At 32.1% G+C, this 21,888-nt stretch overlaps 1 protein-coding gene across 1 annotated transcript; it reads right to left on the bottom strand.

Moving 5' to 3' along the window:
• Positions 1–3,230: 3,230 nt before the first annotated feature.
• Positions 3,231–17,761, bottom strand: LOC113776166 (protein DETOXIFICATION 21-like). Its single transcript, XM_027321272.1, has 9 exons — positions 17,625–17,761; positions 10,760–11,036; positions 5,789–6,330; positions 5,133–5,219; positions 4,980–5,036; positions 4,567–4,805; positions 3,945–4,063; positions 3,519–3,605; positions 3,231–3,414 (listed from the first exon to the last, which is right to left on the bottom strand). The coding sequence occupies exons 2-9, from the start codon at positions 11,021–11,023 to the stop codon at positions 3,340–3,342; spliced, it is 1,470 nt and encodes a 489-aa protein (XP_027177073.1). The 5' UTR covers positions 11,024–11,036; positions 17,625–17,761; the 3' UTR covers positions 3,231–3,339.
• Positions 17,762–21,888: the final 4,127 nt, after the last annotated feature.

Raw genomic sequence — 21,888 nt, 5'->3', positions numbered from 1 at the left:
GATACATATATATATATATATATATATATATATATATACACAAATTACTGAATCCAAATTATTTTCCAATAATCAATCATATATTTAACCTTTGGTGAAAACCATCACCTATTAAATCCAAAATGTATATGGCGATTATTAAAAAAAATAACAATAAAATTGCGGAAGGGTACCTGGATTCATGTCGACAAACTGATATTTGAATCTTTAAAGATATTGGGGTGGCCTTTCAGACCAACACGTATTTGTCAATTCTTGAGAGAGTCATTTAATATCTCTCTGGTATCTTTTCTGACGATGGGATATCAGAAAAGAGCTATTTTGTGGTATTTAGAAAATACAACAATAAGTATACGTGTGACTTGGGGACCATAACCCTATTTATAGATAACATACCTGTTACCTTTTGAATTCTTATTTCGGCCCATCATAGAAATAGGAAATACCTTTAAGTCTCTGCACATTAAAAACCCACACCCTATTAAATACATTAAGTCCAAACCATATTTGATCACTTTAATTGGATTTAATCCTATTTGACAGTTTGCAACACATAATTATTCACATATAAGTCTAACGTTGGATTAAAGATCCAACACAATAGGCTCCTGACAAACATGGAGAAGAGGAGGAGACATTTACAAACAAATGGACTTTGCCCAATTTACAAAACGGAGGTTGAAACTACGTTACATGCAATCAGGGATTGGGAGTGGATATCCAAAATATGGGCACAACTAGTGGAAAAAAGGCGTTGGGCTGAATTCAAATAAACTGATCTTACAGAATGGTTGGATTGCAATTTGGGAGGTAAGCAAATTAGAAAGAAGGAGATAACAAACTGGCAAATGATGTTCCAACTAGCTGTTTATCATGCTTGGACTGCAAGGAATTTTATACGGGCTGTCGCTTGCATGGGACCTTAGTCTAAGGAAGGTTGTGCTAGAAACTGATTCACAATCCTCGTTGCAACTGATCAAAAGTAATGTACTGGAAAGTCCACGCCATAATCCATTAAGGATGATTAGGGAGATGTTAGAAGCATGTTTGGAGAGAAAGCAATGCAAGCGCCCGACCATCTTGCAAGACTCAGCCTAAGAATGGAGCCTGGTTATAGCAGAATAGACAAGCCACCACAAGATCTGAGACCCTTCTTGAGTCAAGATGCATTAAAAGTCTGTACGCCTAGACTAGTGAGTCTGTAAAAGGGCCGCGGGCCCTCCATAACGCCAAAATAAAAAAAAAAGTTACACATTGAGACAAATGCTTTATTGATGGTGCAGATTCTTCAAAATGTGCTTAATTCCCATTTATTTATTCAAATTACTCACCGCTTCTGAGAAGGTAATAAGGTGGCCAATATCTTGTCTAATGAGGGTTATAGTCATCCGGCTTCTTCTCTGCTACAATACAATCAAGAGGCTCTTCTTCCATGCCTAGCTATGGGTGAAATTCGTGTCAACAGATTAGGATTTCCTTCCATTAGACAATGTAAAAGTTAAATTCCAGTTTTATCTGTTTCAATAGTTAGTAGGGATTTCATTTGCTGTTTAATTTCCATTTGGACTTGTGGAGGTCAAGTTCACGTCCTCCTTGATGCTTTATTTATTATAATTAATAAAATTTAGTGTTGGCATTCCTTCACCGTATACAAGATTTGCTAATTAAAAAAAAAACACAGGTCGACAAATATTTCCTTAGTTTGGTGTTTCAGTGATTAAATAGTCATATTTTTTGTGAGGTTTTAATAAGAATAAAAGAATTGGGAAAGGTTTCCTCAATGTGAGGTTCGTAGCAACTAGATTTTCACTATAACTTTGTTAACATATACCAATCTTGCCCGGGATCATATTTATTTTTGGTAAGGTTAATAAAAAATAAATTTTAGATTGCAAAACCCCGGCCAATAAACATTTCTTTCCTGTTTTTGATATGACATGTTTGGAAAATTTGTTTTTTTAGAGACTAAACATAACTAATAAAAGAACAATTTTAGATTCAATCCAAACAAAAGACATTAATGATATTTTGATCAATTAAAATAAGGTTTTTCTAACAGATGCCCTTAAAGGACTCGTTAATGCACCTAACATTTACCTAACCTACATATATATGCACATATTAACAATTATTATCCTCCCTTATATTTATATACTTTTCTTATTTAATCTTACCTACCTTACCTTGTATTTATTTATTTTTTCTAATTAATCTTATATTTTTAAAAATATAACACTTAAAATATATCTTAATGAGTGCGCCCATTAGACAGACCAATTAAATGGAAAGTTGAAGGCTTAGTAGGAGGCTCAAGCCAAAATCCCCTGGTGCAATACACACACATATATTGTTTCCTTTTAATCTTTCTTGGAATGACCAGTTTGATAACTTTTATTTAATGTTTGCTATGTTAACTTCTAAAGAATTAATATAGGTAGCAATATTATATTAATCCAGAGTGTCAGTAGATTCGAAAAACATTTTTAGTATTCATTCTATGTAACCAATTATCGATTGATTCTTTTCAATAGTTGCATTAACGAAGTTTAGATTATCGAAACCACCCTTGGGACCATGGGCTTATGTTCAATGTTGTTAAATGCAGCCGCTAACCAACAGTTTTACGGACTCAATCAACGCTAATCTAAGTCTTATGAAAATGTAAATATGAGAAGAATCCAATAGAATAATTGAATAAATAGAACCTACTAACGGACTCTGATGCCAGAAGGCTAAAATATATAGGATTATATTTTTATCTACTGTCAATGTAGTGAATGAATTTTTATCTATACGAAAGGATGTAGATATATGTCATATATGCAAAAAGTCAAAATTGAAATGCATTTAATATCTGCCGTCTAATCCATTGAGTTTATCATCATGATCGTCATCATCAAGTTCATCGAGTTATTCATCCTTGTTCTTAATTTCCTCGTCTGACATTTGTTGTCTAGGACTATTTTAACTTTAAGAAGCTTAATTTATAACCAATAGACATCGGAAGAATCATAATACATATAGAATGATATGTTACATTTCTTCCTTTTTTTCTAATTATAATGCATTCAACAGAATAATGTGTTGATTTAATTACTTAAAACTTAACTGATTGGTGCTGAAGGATCCCACTGGCACATAAATTGGATTGGATATCATGAAGAGAACAATTTATTTGCAATCTAGCAAAGAGTTTATCTGAACATCCATTCCATAGGCCTTTGAGAAAATCAAAACGTGAAATGCTATTGATAAGTGATAACTTCATGGGCGTTCTGCAATTAAGCATTTTATTTAGCCTAGAAGAAAAAAAAATAAAGAACGAAAACATAAGGTAATTCACAAGGATTCGGAGCTATTGTCATTATCAGATGGTATAAACCACCTATTGATTCGTTGTTGCGCAACTGATACCTGTAACCAATGTCCAAAAGAATTTGAAACCATGTAGTAATTTTATTAAACTGACATTTGAAAAGTGAATAATGTAAAAAGAAAAAGATTGGGCAATGAAATACCTGTTGATCCCAATCAGTTTTCGATGTGATTATAACAAGCACAATTGTTTGGACTAGTGTACCGATTAGCATTCCAATCCAAACACCCTAGAAAACAAACTTCACTCAGTTACATTTGTCTACATTTCATTTTTGTTTTATTTTCTTTTAATGTTTTTAATTAGAAATTTTATTTGGTGGATAAAAAAAACTAGATTTAGTTGGAATTGGAAAAACTAAGACGGCCTTAACATCCAGAACCATTTATTACCATTTACTCCGTTATTAGATGATGATGCAACTAATCCTCTGTATTGAGGCTTTAGTCCATATTTATTTTGAACGTGTTATAAAATAAAAGAGATAACAAACAAATATTTAAAAAAAAATGATCATTTCGTTAATATCTTGATTGAATCCATCAATAGGTACCAAAGCAGCACTTACTTGTACTTGTAATTTAATAAGGTAACCAAGCACCACACCAATGGGAATGCCGATCAAATAATAGCTACCCACATTGACATATGCCACAGTGCCCTGCCATCCAGCCCCCACAGCAACACCTTAAAAAACGGAAGAGTTAGTGTTATATATTATTTTGGCCATCTCTCTTGAGATGTTAAAATTCACAAGATCAGAAAAGAAAAAAAATAACTTTCTTTTCTTGTCATAACAACTTAAAATCAAGCATGTAGTGGAACTAGTACCATGTTTGGTTCAGGTAGTACAATAATTCACTCTACTAAAACTGATATTTTTTATCTTTGGTTCTTTGTATAAGCATCAATATAATAGAACAAGGGCAGGTGCAGTTGTATTGTGTCTGACTCTGTCTAATTGTTGTATATGTAATAATTTTTGGTGTACATCCACATTCTATTGTTACATCACATATATATATATATATGCGTGTGTGTAATATTTTATTTATGTACATCAAACTATGAATACAATAATGTAATGATATTGTACGTCAAATAATATATGACATAAAACTGCACTGAGATCGGACGAGAATACAACTGCAGCCGCCGCAGTCCTAATATGACATAAAAAACAAGCTTACCGGAAAGAACTGGTTGAACACTGTTTAGAAGTATGGAAAATGCTAACAGTGGAGATAAATTGCCAACTGCTTCAGCCACATCATGATCTGAGGTGAATATGTATGCTAGACGTTCCCGAAAGAAGAGAAAGAATATGAATAGTACAAATCCAATGGCCAAAGATGTTAGCACCGAAATCCATATCGAAAACTTTGCTGCTTTAGCACTCCCCCTTCCAAGTTCGTTTGCAACTCGTACACTAGATATGTAAGGAAAACGAGTACAGAAGGGAATATCACACGTTTCATGAGTGGAAGAAACAAAATAAAGTCAGAAAAATGTTATGACCATTGTTAAAGCCTACATAGCAAAATATTTCTCTTAATATTGGATAAGTGCCCAAACATATATGTAGAAGTAATAATGGAGTTACCTTGCTGCCGCCAGGAAACCAAGAGATATCATCATCTCCCAGCCATTAATATTTAGGCTGCAAAAGGATAACATTTTTTGCTCCTTTGAGAAACCATAGTTTCACAAAAGCATGGAAACGTGAGAAAATGCTAGGAAAGTGGAAGGTCAGTACCAGATAGAAAGAGCATCGATTGCAACCTTTGCGTTCTTCATGTTTCCAGTAAGAAGAACCAATATGGTGTTGTACCACAGCTCAAGACTACATAAAAGGTTCAAGAAATGTATCAAAACCTCGTTTAAGGATATAACTATACGGTCAATTATATAAGATAGGTAAGTTTCATGTCAGTGATAAAAATAGTTTACACACTAATTTAGAATTCATATCAGAGAAAACTCAACTTTATTATCTTTATGTAGAAACAGATAGATGATGATCATGAACTATAAACATTACCGCAATTAGATGCATTATATTGAAAACCACTTAATTGATAATTCTATGGTGAAGGTTGCAGGTGGACTTTGCTTGAACAGTAAGGCAACCAAAAAAGTTTATCATAACCCCAAATGGCATGCAACAAACATGGCTTACAATGCATGATTACCTAACTGGCTCTCGAATAAACGATGAACATATTCAGGATTTTACACAAGAAATTTCGCTGTTTCAAAATCAATGTTGGAATTCCCTATACAGATCCCTCTAACTGTGCTTTCGTCAACAAAATATTTTTTAACATCGCCACCACTTTGTTTTGTCATGACAGTGACTACAAACTACCCAATAGCTAGAGTTTTTGAAGTAAAACCAAAGAGTTATCTTACCATACCATGGCACCAGATGATAATGAAAGCCTAATTATTGGCAAGAGATCCTTGAATGCCAAGGATGAAAAACCCTTCCACGTTTCTCGGCATCCTCCACAAAGAACAAATAGAAATTGACCCAGATTGGGGATCCAAAATGATAAGATAGTAGATAGCATGGCACCAGGGATTCCCTTCTTGTATTTCACAGTCAAAAGCCATGAGAGGAGCAAGTGGATTGATAGAGAAAATGCTGCCAAATATGAAATGATCATGTTCTTGCTTTGTGCTTGAAGAAACATTTGGCAGCTATATGACACCATGAACGAGTAGATGACAGGAATAAACCAGTGAGCAATGGTTCCGGCCACCTCTGAAATAGTTTCATCCTGTCCTAAAGCTCTTAAAATTGGGGCAGTGAAAATGAAAATGGGTAGAAGTATAGATGATGTGACAAATAAGACAATCCATGACCTCTGAAGATAGATTCCAAGCATGTGATATTGTTTCGCACCGTAGGCTTGCCCACAAAGAGTTTCCAATCCGCTAGCCATTCCCAACTGTATAATCAAGATTTGACACAGAAGAATAGAAACCTTAATTACCATTTCTGCTTACATACTCCGAAGTATTGCACTAGTATTCTGTTTGGAAACTCCACTGCTCAATACAAATACTATTATTCCACGGAACAACAATGTCCAGTGATACATTTTCCTTAGGATTCATTCCACTTTTCGCCCTTCAACTATTTCAGAGAGCAATTCAAAGGCTATAAAATATCAAACGTCCAGTGTCGAGCTTACATTAAATTCTGAGGATTACATACTCGTCAGCCTTTTTTAAGAAAGAACTAGAATTTTGCCTGTGTCTTAGCACGGTCTGTTTTTATTTATTGCGAATTTATATAAACATAAATAATTTAAAAACAAAAATTAACAACAATCCTACATGTTCATCTATATTAACTTTAAAAAATTAATGTATTCTAAATGTTCAATTATTTACTAATTTTTAAAAATTCGTTTGCATACTTTCACTATAATTTGATAGAATACATCAAATCATGTACCCCATATTAAAAACTTGGTAGATATTCTTTTTTTTTTTTTTACAAATATTCCTTTAGATAATTTAAAATTTTATAATAACCATAAATCTAGAACTATGTATTCATATTTAATGAAGTAGAAAAAAATCCAGCAATTCATTTTTTTTGTCAATAAATATTCAATTTCCAATAGTATTGGTAAATCTGTCAGCGTAACAGTTAATTCTCTTTTTTACACTAAGTTAATTCAAAATTAAGGATAGAAATGATGAACAATTTGAATACTAATGAACAATATAGTGGTGAAAGAAAGTAATTTGGGATATATAAGATTTCAATAGTTGTGATTTGAAAAAGATTTTACTATAGTTCTATATGTAATAATTTGACAGAATTAAGATAAGATTAGTTATTTTTTAAAATAATATCTTTAAGATAAAATTAGTTATTTTAAAATTAGAGATAATTTATAAACATATAATATAATCCAATTAGGATTTAATATGGATAAAATCCAAGTGACCCATAACCTATTAATTCTCTGCAATTAGGCATATCACATAGGAGTGAGAAACAATTCTGATTAAAATAACTACTTTCATATATATATATATATATATATATATATATGTATGTATGTATTCTTGAATTTGAACGACAGCTATGTTCGAACTCATATCCTTCCTTTGCAAGACTATATTTAATTGTTTCTTCTTGTGCTTGTATTCAGCTTTTTTGTGAACTGATATCCTTCTATTCACAAGAATAGCTTTAACAAAAGTAATCCTTAAACCATCACTTCAAAACAATTAAAAAAAAAAACTATGCTACTCGTTTATAGGTACTTCTGGACACTTGTATCTTTCAATTTAGCAGTCAAACACCGTAATAGTTTCCATTTCATATGCCACAGGACGATACTTACCCTGAGTAAAATGAGAATCAATATATTTATGAGTGAAAAGTGTCTGCCAAAAAAATGGTTTTTGCATGAAAAAATTCAATTTTTGAGATGGATTTATACAAGAACGTAATGTAGTGAGAATTTCACCGATTTTCCCCACAAAAAACAGACTGGAATTTCACTACAGTATTCATTTGGAGATGCTTTTCCTATTGATTACCCAATGAAGTTGCACAAATAGTACCGAAAGAAGGTGAACTACATGTTCTAATCGAGGAGGTTTTGATCTAATCGTTAATATTGAGTTTACAGAATTTAGAGATCTTAGATTCTAATCCCTTTTTTCCCTCCTGCTTTTTAAATCCCACCCTTTTTGCTTAAAAAAAAAATTGTGTTCCAAGATGCATTAAAAAAAATCAGCCTGTTATGAGACATTTACTTTCAATGACCATGGTCTGAAGTCGTGGTTTTTTTTTTTTTTTTTTTTTGTCAACACAGAGGTATCTGGTGTCCATAGACTGGTTACCGTACGACCCAACTATTCCTCTGCGGGTCGGAAGAGGCTGCCCAACATCGTCTGAAGTCGTGGTATGGGCCACAGTTTTCCGCACACTACTATTCCACATCGATTATAGCATATCAAAACAATATCATGCCGTACACTTTTGGTACTATGTCAAGTGCATAAAACAATGCAAGATTTCATGAAAAATTATGCAGAATTATGATCAATTTAACAAACTCATAAATTAGAACAAATACATTAATTTCGCATGTTAATGTCATCTAAATTTTGACTTTGTCGCCCATTTATAATGTAGCAATTAGATTAACTCTAAAATTGTATTGGTGAAAGTATTTTAAATATTGCCAAGAATAATATTCATCTTCTATGCACAAATAGCTTTTTCTAAGTAGAATTTAGGAAAATTTTTCCACCTAGGGCCCCATTTGATAAAACTGAAATATAAAATCTACAGTCTAAAATTAAGTTCTAAAAGTATTAAGTTGTTGAATTAATAAAGTTATAACTATTTGCTAATTAAGTGAATTATAGCATTGGATTGAAATATGCCACAAATACTGTACATTTATCCTTTAAAAAAGATTGCCTTTATTTGTGTATTTGGAGAGAAAGAAAAGTTTGTGTGTGAGAGAGAAAATAATGGAACAATTGACATGTAGTGCTTAAGTGTTTGTATTTGAGAGAGTGAGAGAGAGAGGAGTATGCATGTATGTGTCAAACAAAAAGAGAGCAAATGTACTTTTTTGTAAGGAGATGTATGAGAGTGTGTTATATGTGTCGCAAATATAGCGTGTGCGATCAATTCAGAAAAAAAAATTTCAGTGAAATTTTTTCGCTTAAAGTTTTGTACACAAATAAAGCATTGCTCAATACATTAAGTGATAAGGTATTTCTATTATCAAATGAGATGAATTCAAAAAGTTCTTGATAAATTAATTTTCAGCATTAAATAGAGTTATCAAACGAGCATTAAGCTTCTCTTTCACTTAAAACAGTCTAGTAGCACAAAGCTATCCTCAACAAGTCAACACCATCGAAGCCTTTCAACTATTATGTATCCAAAGCAAACATAGACTGATAAAATAAGCATGAATTATTGGTCGTCTACAAACATTAATGGCAGATATTAATGGTGGTATGTAGTAGTGGCAGAGTCAAGAATTTTGTTTAAAAAATGTCTTTTGAAACTTATGTTTTTAAGAGTGTAATTTTAGAATTCTGGCTTATATGCTACCCTTTTTTAATTTTTGACACTTCATTGTCCAATCTTTGGTCTAATTATGCTCAAAAGTAAAAATTTTGAAATAAAGTTTCTACATTAACAAGTTCATTTTTGTAACAAGATTATGTTGATAAAACAATTGTCAGTTCAAGTGTTTGAAACTTTAGTAAGGAAGCTGTATATTTCTTAATAAATCGAAATATACAGGTTATTTATTAATATAACTATTCATGTTTCTATCACATTCTTACAATCCTAAGGGGAAAAGTATAATTTGAATATTCTCTGGTATCAAACTTTGAAGAGTAATCATACTTTACAGTGCAAATCAAAAGTACACAAACGTGTGTTTGGACAAGAGACTATTTGAAATAAATACTATAGCACTTTTTGGATAAAATGCGTGTGAGATAAAAACAAGGTTGGAAAGATAAAATGTTGATTGAAAATTGTGTTTGTTATGTAATCAAAATATTATTTGAAAAATTTTGCTATATAAACACGGTACTAATATACACAAATATTAGTTTTATAAATTTACGAGGAAAATTTTTCAAAACATACAAATTTTATGAACTTCGTGTATGGAAGATAATATGCTTGTAGAACAAAGTAGATAAATTTGAAATTTGGTAAATCAAAAATAAAAATAAAAATAAAAATTAATTGAAAGGTATATGCATTTTAGCTTTAAACAAATTTTATCTTGACATAATAGATAAAGTTTTCAACAATTCAATATGTAATGCTAAACTCATTAATAACAAGTTGAATTTCATATATCAATTAACTTATTAGTAAGGTCAAAAGTAGTAAAAGAGGAGTAGAAGTTCAAGTTTTTAATTAAGCTAAAGTTTGGTGGAAGGGGGCAATAGAACTTTGTCAAATCTTAGTGGGGTAGGGGATGAAAGAAAGACTTTTGATGAAAATTTTCAAAATCTCTTGGGGGCTAACTAAAATATCTAAAAACTCGGGGCAGCTCCCTGGCCCCTCTACTGGCTCTGCCTATGGCTTGTATCCGGAGCAGCTTCGTGTTCTACACATGGTAAGTGTGTTCAAGACACAACTGGACCAAATGAAGTCCGACTCGGCCAATTCAACAAATGATGCCCATTGGGCTAAGTCTGAAAAGTCCCATGTTACATTATAACTCTTTAAAGACTAGAGGTTTCTATGACATGACCAAAAAACAATTCAATTTCATAAATTAAGAAAAAATGCTTATAATGATAATAAACCTCATTGGAAAGCATACAAGCATACAAAAAGATGTCATAGACATTTACCAGTATGCCATTGGCAAACCTCAAAAGTACAGTCTGGACCAAAGAGTGAGCAGCAAGCTGTGTAGCTCCAATGTGACCAACAAATGCCTGGGTGATGACAAAAGTCCCGAATGTTGTAAATCTAGTAAATATTGCTGGAGCTGCAATCACCCACATTTTTTTAGATTCACCCCAGATCCGATCCTTAAGTTTCTCTTCCTCAATAATTTGTTCTTCACTCTGTTTGTCTGTTCTCAACAATTTGTCCTTGATATCGTCAGACATTTTGGTCACCTCTCTGCCACATGCATAAAAAAAAGAAGGAAATAAGTATACAAATTAAGAAAAGTAGCCCAAAAAAATAAGAAAAGTAGCAGATTATTTAAAATATTATTTGAAAAAATTACTATAATATTTTTTATGATGTGATGTATGGGAGATAAAAAAATAGTTTAAAAAATAAAAAGATTGAGTGAAAAACATGTTTTGATGCAAACAAATAATATTTTGCAAATAAGCCTCAATCCTAACAAAGATCTGTGTCATTTTCTACAGCTTAGAATTGGTAATGGGATTATCAAGGAATAATCGATGTAAGTATAGTGGCATGCAAATAAAATATCCTACCTAGATAAGAAATTCTCAATCACAAGTAATTAAATTTCTAGATTGGAAAATAAAAGGGAGAAAATGTTAGGTTGATGAGTAAAGAATTATATCCTATATTGGTTCGAGAAATGGAGAAATAGCGGTTAATATGTAAGTAAGGGGTCGAGACTTAGCAGTTTTAACTTTTGGATCAGAGTTGAGTTCCTGACTAATATATTGGACTATTTGATGGACTCTTTAAAGGTGTTTCTGCCTAACAAGTAGTATCAGAATTTCTGATTGTGAAACTGGACTACTCATGACAAGTGGATTCTTCTCGGAGTTAGGTCAGTGAAAATTCTCTTCTTGGTGGTAAATCATAGACAAATGGATACTTCTCAGAGTTGGGTTGGTGAAAATTCTCTTTTTGGTGGTGGATCGAAATGTTAAGAAGTTTGGCAAGTTTGATTGGTGTTGGGCTAGATGCGCCATAAGTTTGACAGGGGTCTGGTTAGTGTTAGATCAAGGAGCCAAGTGTTGGCAGGAGTCCGAAATTTCACCTTATTGGTGGTGGATCATAGACAAGTGGATTCTTCTCGGAGTTAGATTGGTGAAAATTCTCTTCTTGATGGTGGATTGAAGTGTTAAGAAGTTAGTCTGGAGTTGGACTAGATGCGCCATGGGTTTGGCTGGGATTTGGTCAATGTTTTAAAAATCGGACAGTTAATTGAACCGGTGAATTGAAAGGGTCGAGGTTCAACCGGTCGGGCCGGTTCAACCTTGGTTCAATGAATTTTTTTTAAAAATAATTTATATAAATATATATATGCACAAAATAAGACATGTAATAGACTAATTTAATGCTTTACATGGTGAAAAGTTTACTATTTTTGAATAACTTGGATTTTTAAAATTAAATTATTTATTTTTGAATTATAAGTTAAAACAAATAAATTTCATCTCAATTTCAATTATATCTACCAAAAAATTTTAAATCCAACCCAAAAATATCACAATATTTTGAAATTATACAAAATTCACGTCTATGAGAATTTAGACATTGTGAACTTAAATTTTAATTTACATTTTGGGATTTAGAGATTGCAATTTAAAAAAGAAAGTTTGGAGTTCGAAAGAAATCAAGAGAATCGAAAATAGAAATGCAAACTTGATAAGAAACAAAAAATGAGATAAAAGTAAGTGGTTGTGGCATTAAATAATTTGGGTTTAAAAAATAATTCTTTTTTAACTTTTTAAATTTAATGGACAAAAATAAAATTAAAAGATGTAAGAAAACATCAATAAACTAAAAATAAAGATGTTTGATTAAAAAGGGAGTGACAAAAGAAAAGAGGATAGAGAGAGAGAGAGAGAGTTGAAGATTAAAAAGAAAGAGTCATGAGAGGATGAGATTTTGTAAGAAAAATAGAAAAAAGAAATATGAGTGTTTGTTTTATATAAATAAGTTATAAAAAAAATTAATAAGATGTGATAGTGCAACGATTACTATGTTGGTTTTATATTACAAAGGTCATGAGTTCGAATCTTGAAAGCCACATTTTGCAAAAAAAAAAAAAAAAACTCGAAAACCGGAAAAAACCGGTTCAATCCGGTTTCACGGTTGGACCGATTTTTGACCGGTTTTCTACCATGGTCAACCCTAACATAGTACCGGACCGGTGCCATGACCGGTTCGCGGTTCAACCGGTCGAACCGGCGGTCCAGTCCGGTTTTCAAAACATTGGATTTGGTTGGTGTTAGACCAAAAAACCAAGGGTTGTTGGACTAGGTGCACCATGGATTTAACAAAGGTCTAGTTGGTGTTAGACCAAGGAACCACGAGTTGGTAGGAGTCTGAAATCTAGTTTGAATGTAGAAGAAAGTTCAATGTGAGGGATTGTTCATGAAGGAGGAGATTGTTAAACTTATGAGTAAAGGATTATATCCCACATTGGTTTGAGAAATGGAGAAAGACCTGAAACCTAGTAGTTTAATCTTTTGGATTAGAGTTGAATTTCTGACTTACATATTGGTCTTTTTGATAGATTCTCTCCAAATATTTCTCCCTGATGGATAATAACCCAAATTCAATAAACTATGACTCGCTGCTTGATCTACCAATTTAACAATTTCCCAGAAGAAACATCATGAGAAGACGATATTGTGACATGTACCTGACCATTATTACATAACCCAGACAAACTATTTTTAGTGATTCACAGCAATTGAACAAGGTTAATCTATTCTACTCTACGAGTGTAACATTTTTATTTAGTATCAACTGTAGATAAATGCTAGATGTGCAAAATGAGAACGTAAAATTTAAGTAAACGTTGTATGTCATGCATCCCTACCCGTCCGAATATCCTTACACTTTAATCCATTTGTTCGGAGTTTAAGTTACTATTAAGGTGTAAACGAGTTTAATCAAATCAAATATTTTAGTGTTCAAACTTGTTTGATTATTTTAACGAGTTTAAATTTTGGTTCCAGTTTGGTTTGTTTATTTCACGAAGCAAGCTTGAACTAATTTTATTGAATCGAACTCGAATTGAGCTTGAGTAGTTTGAATATTTTACATATAAAATCTAATTTTATACTAATTAAACTAAGCTTGACCTGAGATTAAAAGTTTATTGAATATAAAGTGTTATTCAAATTTGATTAGTTGGTAAATCAAATTCGAATTAAACTCTTCTCAAGATGAGTTCAATTCGAGTATCAAGTAACTTGGTTTATCTTTTAACCTTAGTTACTATAAAATTATGATTTTTAGTCCGTTAAAAAATTTTCTACTTCAGCAAAAATGGAACGACATGCAAGGTTCTTATTCACTTTCATATGCATAACTCATTGATAATAGACTTTCTACCTAAAACGAAAAATCATCTACGTAGAATCTTCGCTGCGAGCATCCATAGTAATCAGTTCTTAAATGATTGATATCAATCGGATCCTTTTGATCTTGTAGGAGAAAAAAGGGGAATATATAAAAAAAATAGGTAATTGCCTAGTTAAGTTGGATTTATTAGCAATTAAATGGTGATCCATTACCTACTCTGACCGCCGGAGTGTGGTTCTTACTGTTTAAGGTGGTGTTTGGTAAGAGGGTTTCACAATGAAGAATTGGAATAAATCCCATAATTGTTGTTTGAATTACTACTATCGGAATAGGAATTTTGGAATCATATCTAAAAATTTAAAGTTTCCCAATTCCCTAGTAACTTGGAGGGTTTTAAACAAAACCCAAATTTGATTCCTATTTAGAAACGGGGCTCGTCCCGCCACTTGTTAAAAAAATTAATATATAATTATATATATTATAATATTAGTATAATTATATAATATATTTATAATTATTATAATATATATAATTATATTTATATTTATAATTAGTATATACACCTATATAATATATTATATAAATGTATTTATAAATAATATAGATATATTATTATATAATATTAATAAATTTATAATGTATATTATATAAATATAATTATATAAATCTTTGGATTTTAAGCCCTATTTGATAATTCAGTTCAACACTTAAAATTAATGGGTTCAGATATTAACATATTTAGATGCTTTGATAACCAAAACTAGAACATCTGAATTTAGTAAGTGGGACTAAATTTTCTAGGCAAAATTTGTTCTAAAAAATAAGTGATACACTATTTATTTTTCACTTAATGTGATATACACTCAAATATATCAAATTTAGTACTTAAAAATTCACTAATTTAAGGGTGCACTTAAAAATGCACCCTTAATCTACAGCTACTTTCAAATTTAAATGCAGAGAATAAAATTTACTAGGCCTCCTTGCAATTTGAAATTTTTCTGATTTAATTTTACTTTTTGAAAAACTAAAACTTGAGAGCCCTTTAAAGAATACTAATTATTGGCATGCTTTAGACAAACCTTTTTTTCTTTTTGAATTTCCTTAAATGAATTAGCCGCTGCTTACTTGCACGAATCATGATAAGTACACATAATTAACTTGTAAAACCTAAAACCAAAAAAAAAAAAAAAAAAAGATCACTCTTATGATAAATACACATACTGTTGAACAGTGATACCTATATGCAATTTGAATTTCATCTAGGCACATTATCCACTCGTAGTTTTTCATTTAAGTTTTGGTTTATAAATTGCTTTTTAAGTTGTTCATTATATCTATATATTTTAAATTGTTCTTTTGATTGTAAAGGATTCTTGATTAAGGGCTGTCTCAAAGTACATTTTGTCCAAGAATTTTCAGATTTTGTGCCCTTGTCTTTGTTGATACTAACTTTGGGGGATCTGATTTGGATCGAATCCGTGGATGGCAAAAATGTTTTTTATAAAGTAAAGAGACTGGGGGAAGAATAACTCAATCAAGTGGTTTATAAAAAATATGGAAGATTAGGGATTTTCAAGACAAGAATATTGGAAGTATCTAATCTATCCATGTGATGAATGAGTTTCGTTAAAGGCTCAACATTTGATCCTGTTGTATAACTTCCCCTCAATTGTAAGATTACGCTGTTATCCTTCGAGATTCATCAATTGGTTCAAGCCTCTTTCTAATTGTGATTTCATTCTTTAAAAGTTAAATTAATGAACCAACCTTCGTTTTACTAGCAAGACATAAAGAGTATAAAATGATTCTCCCAAGGAAGATAACTACAGTGGTCGAGTTTGGATAGGATATTGTTTAGAAAAATTATTAGAATAATACTGTGGTACTTTTTCTAATGTGATGTATGTAAAATAAAAAGGTGATTAAAATTGTGTTTATGATGCAAGTTAAATAATATTTGAAAATTTTTGTGCCTTCTATTGTTCAAGTCCCCTTCTCCTGTCTTCAATTTCCTATTTATTTTCCAATATTCTTCTCCAACTTCATTGTACAAGTAAACAATGTTTTTAAACTCAGACTGTCAAGTGAATCGGATGAGGTTTCGATTTACTGTTTTAAACCGGTCCAACCTATTCAATGGATTTTTCTTTTTTAATTCTTTTAATTATTGAGTAACTTAAATGATTTGAAATTATTAAAATAAACACTAGTGTGAACTGGTCCAAATTTTCGGTTTGTAATGATTTTGATCGGTTTAATTGGTTCTTAATCGGATTTTACTAGTTTAATTGACTTATGAGTTGATTCTTGAATCGAATAGGTGCCATGATGGCAATCCGATCCAACTTTCAAAACATTGCAAGCAAATCCCACTTCCATTAAATTTCAATGCTTTCATTCTTTTGGAAGTTTTTCTCTGTGGGTAAAACACATTGCTGGTGGTAACGATTTTAAATTGTTTAAATCATTTAAACTTAAAAAGAAAAATAAATTAAAGTTGATAGTGACAAAAGTTGCAAACATATAAATCATGAGAAAGACTCATGTAATTCCTCAAGCTTTTGTTTTTTATTGGCGTTATTCTGTATTCAAAAGTATAACTAGCACAAAGCACGCCAAAGGTGTAGTCAATCCTAATTTCTAGTGGGAAATGTGCTAATCATTCTCTATTACAAAATGACAAAACACAACAGGCCAAATGTTTGCAACAAACCTCTAGTGCTTTAACACGGGCTTTGGGAAACAAAAGTTGACACGCAAAAAGTGACCATAGTGCTTCCTTTTTCCGAGGAAATTAAATTGTCGGTCCCAAGACACATCTGAAAATTTTATAAAAACCAATTTGACTACTTTTTCATTTTTCTGCATTTAAGTAGAGAGTGTTTGAAGTAACCTAACAGGCAGCATAATTCGCAAAGAACCCATGCTTGATAGGAAGGTATTTAGGGGACAAGAAATCAAAGTTGTGTTTTGTATAGTTCCATTTGATTGTTGTACACGTTCAAAATTTTAATATATTAAAATATTATATTGAATATATGTCATATATTTTATTCATGCACATTACTTTTACTTCGAGTACAATGTAATGAAATTACATACCAAGTAATGTAAAAGATAAAATAATTGGATCGAAAACCCTAACCGCATTGAGTTCTCTTCCGGTATGTAGTATTAATTTTGGTATCATATACAAAGAAGCCTGACTTATGAAACTGAATATATAGGTAAGATACATGAGCCCAATGGGCGAAATGGGAGACATTTTCTGATATTTCTTGTGTTTGTATTTTACTTTGAATGCAGTTAATAACATTCTTTCAATCACAGAATCAAACATTCCCATTAATCAAGAAACATGTAAATATATTTACACTGTAGCCATCAAGTATATTTACTTACAAAGAAAGGAAACTAAGAAAAATGGTAAAGAAAGACTTGATTATAACTAACCGGACAAAAGAGTGAAGAACCAATGAAAACCCAAATTCCAGAACCTCAGGTGGTGCAGCACTGTAGTTATTCAAGACCAGCGCTCTAAGAGTGAAGAATTGGAGAAAAGAAAGAGGAGGTGGAGGCAGTGAGTCAGGTATTCGAGATATAGAATGGGAGGTCTTCAGCGGTTGAGCTACATGATTCACGTGACTTTTATAACAGGTCGCCTCAAACTTTCGTTGTTAGATTTCTTTTTTGTACTTTTTCAATAGATGACCACGTTAGTTCCCTAATTTATATTTAACATTTTGATATGGTTTTTTTTTTCTAATTGGTACCTATTACACCAAAATCCTACATATCTTACTATGTATATGCATACACTAATAATTCATACTTTTTTTCACATTTATATACTTTTTCTAATTAATTTTACTTTTTCAAAAATCTCGTGCTTGAGTGCATAATGGACACTCGTTAGATAAACTGTTAGATACACGTACTCTTATTTATTAGGATTTCTATTTAAAACTTTGACATGATTTCCACATTTTGGCACGTATTGATAGAATTCCTCAGTTTTTAAGTGGATAGCACAAATAAAAGTATTGATGCGTCTATATTTACGTATCTACTTGTGTATATAAACTTTACCTTTTGAATGAAAGTGCTCTATTATTATTTGTAGTGCCTTGTATGCTTTGAAAGAAGGACTAATTTTTTTTTTCACCCTCTAATCATTCTCCACACTCTTTTCAACCCCAACTCTAAATTTGAATCCTGAATGGGAATAACTCTAAGAATCCTTCCCGGCCACTGAGCCAACCCAATGATTAAGTGAAGGACTAATTTAACTTTACATTCTCTAACTCATGATCGATTCTCATTTTATACTTTCAATTATAAATTTATACACATTGCACCCTGAATTTATGAAGATTGCATGATTTTGCGTCACATGCACATGCTCTGCAGACCTATTAGCTCAAATTAACTTTGCACCTGTAACTTCTTACACGTTACACCATTCTACTTTGCATACCCAATCACTAATAATTGGACATATTGCACTCTCTAATATAATGTTAATGTATTATTACAAAATGTGTAAGCAATACATGAATTTTTATTTCTTATTTCGCACAGCTCAGTACCATCAAATTTACAAAATCACATTTGTAAACTTCCAAGTGTCTCTGTCTATTTGTACACATAATTCGTTTATATTTAACAATATGAATTGGGTGTACGATAGGAGATGGCTGAAAACATAATTGACCACAAAGTTCTGCATTAGAACCAGAGCAATCTAGACCTGGTGCTATATGGCTCAAATTATCGAACTGTCGATGAAAAATTAAATTGTTTATTCATCAGTATATAAGACAATAAGTAACAAGATTATTATAGTTTTAGTAGAATTTAGAGAAATTTGACAGTTGTAAGGTGTATCAAATAAATCTATGTACGCATATTGCACGCTCAAAGAATATGTAGCAGTGAATCAAGTCTCATTTTCGGAATGCAATCTGTCCAAAAATTACAACTTGAGGGGCAAACTTGAAACTGGTAATGATTTAGGGGTGCAAATGAAACTTGAACTGCAGAATAATGGTGTCTGGTTTTTCTTAAAATCAAATAGTTGGTGCAAAATGAGACAAACATAAGAGCTTATAGTATAATGTGCTCAAAAATTAAAATTGAATTGATCATGGGATGTAAAGTGGAAGTCGTCCTCAAGAGAAAAAGAAATGTGATCTTGCCGACACAACAACACAATGTTTTTTTTTTAACTTTTTGGGGGTAGTGGTACAACATGACTTCCACCATTGAATTCATTCCCAATCTCCAAACTCACCATGATTTGCAAACCCCTAAATGGTGACTAAAACTGTTTCAAAATGCTAGTTGCTATAACAAAAATGGACTGCATTTAGGGATATTGTTATATCATGCAGGTTAGAGATATTGGTATGTTAATTTTTATTAGTGCAGTCTTTTTTTTTTAGTATAAGTAGAAATACTCGAATCCGAGACCTCTCACTTATACTTATTCCCTTATACCATTCAACTCATTCCTTTTCCCATAGTGCAATCCACTTACTTCAAATTAAATTGCAAAAAATAACAAAAACCATGAAGTACCAATAATGTCAGGTGGACCCCTGAAACCGTTGCTTGAAATGTGCAACAGCCGAATAACAATTTTTTTAAGTTAATCACAGTGCACAGTTTGTATTAACCTACATTTTCAGCTCTCTAAGCTGTGAATTTTTCCGAATTTCCAAACATCGCTGAAAACTGAGACTGGTTCCGTCTTGTCTTCACGAATCAGCAACTTTGAGCTGAAAAATGAATGCTTTCTGTTTGTAATCTTGGAAAGGGGTCTTCTGGGAACTTTTAGTACTTTGGATCTAGTTTCCAATGGTATAAATTTTTCCATTTTTTGACATACCAAACTCACAATCTAATTTTTCCAAGTTTTGTCATATAAAGCTGAAAATTTCCGATTTCGTAGGAAATGATCTTTTGAGAACTTTTTACTTCCTTTCGATATTGATAGTCCGTTTTAAACTTGATTTCATGGAGAATACAAGTTTTCCTTGTGACTTTAAATTCTCACTTTTGAATCTTGAATTTTAATGGAATAAAGCTCTCTTGAGGCGTTGTTCTATGTTTAAGCAAATGCATATTCTTCCTTAAATGTTAAGTGGTTGTGAGTATATGTGAGTGATAGTTGATCACTATTTCTTCAGGCGTTCAAGAATATCTTGAAGAGAATTTAGGAGTAGACAACTAAAGACTTTATTTGCTCACTTACTTACTTGTTTTGAATTGGTGAGTGTCAAGTGCATGAATTGCGTGTCTACTTGATCAATCTTACTTGTATACGTGAACATAACTTGATGAGATGAGTGTGTACTTTATCGCACTCACTTTCCTTTATTTGACTTGTTACTTGACTTACTTGAACTTGATTTGTGTTAAACTTGAACTTATATATCGATTGGAGTGAATCTCATCGACTTATACTTATACTCGTGGGGGACACCCAAACTCATCGGCTAACCTTGCGGCTCGAGCCGGGAAGCTTGGTGAGCCATAAGAAAATCATAAGTTTGATCTATTTGAGAGATCTTGCTTGGTATACTCGCTTAGTATTGCCACGATATACTTGAGTAATATCAAAACTTTTGACGAATAGGGCCGGTATAGGAGGTGTAACAGTGAACGGGAATATGGGAAAAGTGGAGTTCTATGGATTTGATACTTGCTCGGTTGACGGAGAGTCAACGTGGGACATTTGGATCAAGACCTTGACCAAACTGCGTGGATTTAGCTCCTGAGAGCTCCAGTATCCTTATTTGTTTCTGCTTACTTTTTCTACTTGAAATGTTAATTACTTGAAACTGTTAGTTTTATTATGGTCTTAATCTTTCTCGTTCATGCTCTCTTCTACTTGCTTTATTACGTGCTTGCATGTTTTCTTAGCCTCACTGAGCGTTAGCTCACCCCATTAGTTTGTTTTCCTTAACAGGAGCTCGGAATGGAAAGATTTTGGGGATGCCGACTTGATTACCTTTTTATTAGAATTTTGGATGTAATTGATTAGCCGACTTATGGTGATTGTATTTTTGGGAAAAATTGATGTACTTTTGGTAACTTATGATGTAAGATTTGAATGTTTAATTAAGGAAGCAACTTTTCTTTACTTCGACTTTTATTATTTGGTTGTTTATCCTTAAGTTTGAATTGGATTCGTATTGAGTCCTGGCGAGAGCTAGCCAAGCGTTCCGCTGATACCCTTGGGTTTGCCCTAGGGTGAAGTGGAGGCGTCACACCACCAACTTTCTCTATCTCAATCCGACTCTAAGATTTGGATCTCTCTTCCAAAATTTCACAAGCAAGATATGCAACCAACAGACATACCCCTTCAGAAATTCAAGATGGATCCTCTGATGACGCTGATCAAGAAAGACTTTCTACGTCTCCTACATATTCCTCTATAACAGATAATCGACCTCAACTTGATGAGTTGAGGGTACTTACAATTGAGTACCATATCGACAAAAAAACCTCATGACAGAATTTTATGCAGAACACAACTATACTAAAAGAACATGGTTCTTCAACAAATATAAGGGACAACCTCGACAAGAAATACAAGAAGAATTCTACGGCTTCCTGAGAAAAACAAAACAACACATCTAGTTCTTTGATTGGTTTGAAGTATATTCTCAAAGAAATGGAATTGATTATCCTTTCTTCCAAACAGCAAATG

Source organism: Coffea eugenioides, chromosome 6, assembly GCF_003713205.1.
Source record: "Coffea eugenioides isolate CCC68of chromosome 6, Ceug_1.0, whole genome shotgun sequence".
Taxonomy (NCBI): Eukaryota; Viridiplantae; Streptophyta; class Magnoliopsida; order Gentianales; family Rubiaceae; genus Coffea; species Coffea eugenioides.
This window is presented reverse-complemented; position numbering and strand designations above follow the sequence as displayed.